The sequence below is a fragment of the Sardina pilchardus genome, chromosome 2 (assembly GCF_963854185.1).
Source record: "Sardina pilchardus chromosome 2, fSarPil1.1, whole genome shotgun sequence".
NCBI classification, from domain to species: Eukaryota; Metazoa; Chordata; class Actinopteri; order Clupeiformes; family Clupeidae; genus Sardina; species Sardina pilchardus.
Window position 1 is genome coordinate 27,673,710 of NC_084995.1, and position 3,844 is coordinate 27,677,553.

The following is a 3,844-nucleotide window of genomic DNA, read 5'->3' on the forward strand; positions in this document are numbered from 1 at the left end:
CGAGGTGGTGGCAGCTGCTTCGGAGCGCGACGACTCCCCGGCGTCCTCAGTCTCAGGCAGTGCTGCAGTATCAGAGCATCAGAACCAGCTCCTCCCAGCCAGGTAGGGCACAGAGAGAGAGAGAGAGAGAGAGAGAGAGAGAGAGAGAGAGAGAGAGAGCGACAGCAGCGGAGAGGATGAGAGAACCAACGACAGCGAGAGCCAAATGGACAACAGGCAGACATGGGAATGCAGATTGAAGGAGAGGAGGGGAGGAGGGTGGGGTGGGGTGGGGGGGCTCAGAGAGCGGTCTGGATATCCCGCAGGAGAGGAGGGGAGGAGGGGAGGAGGGTGGGGGGGGGCTCAGAGAGCGGTCTGGATATCCCGCAGGGGAGTCAGCTGGAGATGGATGAAGCCAGAGGAGCTGGGCAGGGCTGCGCTGCCTGCGCCTTCACTGGCCCATGGGGCTGCGCTCGCTGGCCGCCTTGCTGAGGAGGTGGCTGTAGTCCACCAGCTCGGCCAGGCCGCGGGAGCCGTGCAGCACGGAGCGCGTCAGGCCCGGCGGGGGCGGCGGCCCGGGGTAGTGGTGGCCGGCGCCGGGCGGCGGCGGCATGCCGTGGCTGCTGATGATGTAGCCGTCGTGCGTCCAGCGCAGGGGCTCGCCGTACTCCACCTGGGTGCTGGGCGCCGACACCACCCGGCGGCGGTCGGGCGAGTCCTGCGGCGTCATGGGGTAGTTGTAGTCCGGCGCCGACTTGCGCAGCGGCGCGCCCTGCCGGCTCTGCTCGCGGTACTTGGCCAGGGAGACGTAGCGGGCCGTCTGGCGGTCCATGGCGTCGGTGGAGTCGTCCAGCCGGCGGCTGCCGCCGCCCGCCCCGTGCAGCAGCTTGGAGCTGAGGAAGATGGCGGTGCCCGGCGGCGGACACTGCGTGCCCACCGAGTTCAGGTAGATCTGGCTCTGGCTCTGGTCCCAGCTGGAGCCCGACTCGGACATGCGCATGCCCGGCGGCGGGCGCTTCTGCTGCAGGGGCGTCTGCTCGGGCGTGGGCAGCAGGCCCGGGTCCAGGTCGCCGGCCTTCACCCAGCCGTTGGGCATGACGAAGAGCGTCTCGCCCTGGGAGCGCCGCTCGCCCGCCGTGCCCACGCTGTGGCGCGACACGCTGATGACCGAGCCGGCGCCGCTGGGGCCCAGCATGCCGTGCGTCTCCTTCTCGGACTTGCGCTGGGAGCCGGAGCCGGCCGCCCGGCTGCGCGAGCGCTGGCGGTGCTTCTGGCCCATGATCCAGCACACGGCCAGGCCCGACAGCGCCGCCCCGGTGGAGAAGGCCGACACCGCGGCCACCACCAGCAGGTTCAGCGTCACCAGACTCTCCGGCTCGTCCATGAAACTCTCCCTCAGGAGCCCTGCACGCACAGGAGAGACAGATAGAGACATTGAGAGAGGTAGGACAGCAAACGACTCAAAACATCCAGCCATTCCTCCTTAAACCTCAGGGGGGAATTTCAAATAAGCTCCTGACAAAACAATTGAAATGTAACAGCACTACAGAAAGACTAACAAAATGGAATTAGGATTCCAGAAAAACAATCTGGTCCCACTTGGAGTAGCTCCAGAGCGTGGAAACAGGAGTGGCGAAGCAACAATGTTGTTGCTAAATGTGAAGTGATGTCACATTAGCATTAAAAAATATGTTCCATATTTTGACAGCAGATGGCAACAGAGTGCGCTTGTCTCCGTGCCAGCTCCATATGATAATCAGGTTTGCCGCATATATAACACAAGCACAGAGCAGGTGATACAGATGGCGGAGGGCTGGGTGTGTTGATGCAAAACACGAACAAAAGGAGGAATCTGCTCCTCAACAGTTTCTCTAGAGTCACAGGAGGCATCGGCAGAGAGGAGGGAGGAGGGAGCCATGGTGAATACAGATGGAATCTGAAAAACACGATTGCGTAACATCGAGACAAAACTTATCCTTGAACTTCTATTAATGCCTCGAGCACATCTTTGCGAGTAATGTGGGGCATGTAGAAATGTTGATATTTCTGAGTGTTACATCCATGTCCCTGCAGGGGCTATGATCCACTCTCCCCTCTGTTGACTACTTCTGCAGGTAGCTCATGTTTCTTTTTTTCTGCTCTGTGTACTCTTATATAAAAAGACTTGAAATTAATGAGATTTCCCTGGCAACCATCAAAAATAAGTTAAAGTCTACCAATTAGACTCCTGCTGAGCGAGCAGCGACATCGTTTGTCACCTGCTCTCTCTGCTCGTCTCTCTCGTCTCTCTCTCTCCCTTCAGTTGAACTCCAGAGGCTTCACTAGCGCACTACCACTATATTGCTGTAACGCACATCTCTCTTTGTGTCCACGCCACGGTCTGACTCCCTTTCACTCCGACGGCTCTTTCTTTCAGCTCTCTCCTTATGTCCTTGCAGCCCACTCTATCTCACTGTTCTGTGGCACACCTCTAGTCTTTTCTCACCCTTCCGTTTCTCTGGGGATGTTCTTCCAATTTCACCTCCATTATTTCCATCTCCCTCCATCACATCTCTCTCTCTGTCTCTCTCTCTCTCTCTATCTCCCTCGCTCTCTCTCGCTCGCTGTCACAGGGACCTTAACAGGCTCAGGCGTACCAGAGAGAGAGGCGAGGCCTCTGTCTAAGCGTCTCTTATTTACAGCAGGGATTTGGTTATTACAGCGGCACAGTCCGTCTGTATGGATCTGCTTCCCCCCTACTTGAAATTGGCTGACTGAAGAAAAAAAGGAAAAAAAAAACGTGCTATTGATTTGTAATCTAACAGCCTGTCAGGGAAGCCATATTGGGGAAGCAGAACTCAGTGGAGCAGGGAAGGTGTGGGACATGGTTAGCATCTGTACCGACAACTCAGTGATTAAACACACACAAACATGAAATATGCACACCAACACGTGGAATTAATGGGGTACCTGTGTGTGTGTGTGTGTGTGTCTATGTGTGTGTGTGTGTGTGTGTGCGTGTTTGTGTGTGTGTGTGTGTGTCTGTGTGTGTGTGCGTGTGTGTGTCTGTGTGTGTCTGTGTGTGTGTGTGTGTGTGTGTGTGCGTGTGTGTGTCTGTGTGTGTGTGTGTGTGTGTGTGTGTGTGTGTGTGTGTGTGTGTGTGTGTGTGTGTGTGTGTGTGTGAGTGTGTGTGTGTGTGTGTGTGTGTGCGTGTGTGTGTGTGCAAAAAGCGAGGTGGGAAGGGGACACTCCTCTCATTAATCCGGGCCCTGTGTTGTGTGTGTGTTCAGTGTTGTCTGTCCTCTATCGCAGCAGAGCAGGGGCTGCCCAGTCTAAGCCATGGCTTACTGCGGCGGGCTCATTTCCATCTCATTTCTGAGAGGAGTACAGCAGGCCTCCCTCATCTCTCTCTCTCCTTGTCCTCTGCCTCTCGCACAACACAGCTCTGAAGCTCCTCTAGCAAAGAAAGAAGATCTCTTCGAGAGCTGCTCGCGTTGAAGAAGTCGGGAGGAGGGGAAAAAAAACACGACACACCTCACACCGCTGTCTCTGTCACTGTCAGTCTCTCACATGGGACACTCTAACGGCACTAAGACAAGCACTGGAGCTAGAGCATAGCAAAGGTACAATCCCCTCCTTCAAGCGTCCTCTCTCTCCCTGGAGACTGCCATGAGTGAGTTCAGCATAACGCTCTCTCCGTTGCCTCCTCTTGCATCACACGCACAGAGTTATATCAGAGCTCTGCGCCCGTGACACTAACAATAGGAGGGAATGATGGGTAAGGGTTCCGGTCAGAGGCGTCCGTCCGAATGGAGCACGGCGCACCAGGAAGCGGCTGGAAGAAACGGCTCAGATGTGGCATACTGAGTACAAGTGGAAATACACA

The 3,844-nt window shown here is 56.4% G+C and overlaps 1 protein-coding gene across 1 annotated transcript in view; it reads right to left on the bottom strand.

Moving 5' to 3' along the window:
• Window positions 1–340: 340 nt before the first annotated feature.
• The window catches only part of sema6ba (sema domain, transmembrane domain (TM), and cytoplasmic domain, (semaphorin) 6Ba), a 39,975-nt gene continuing 36,471 nt past the window's right edge, over window positions 341–3,844 (bottom strand). The window contains exon 16 of the mRNA XM_062551678.1: window positions 341–1,383. Within this exon, the coding sequence (XP_062407662.1) occupies window positions 431–1,383 (953 nt within the window). The 3' untranslated portion in view covers window positions 341–430. The remainder of the gene's footprint in view (window positions 1,384–3,844) is intronic.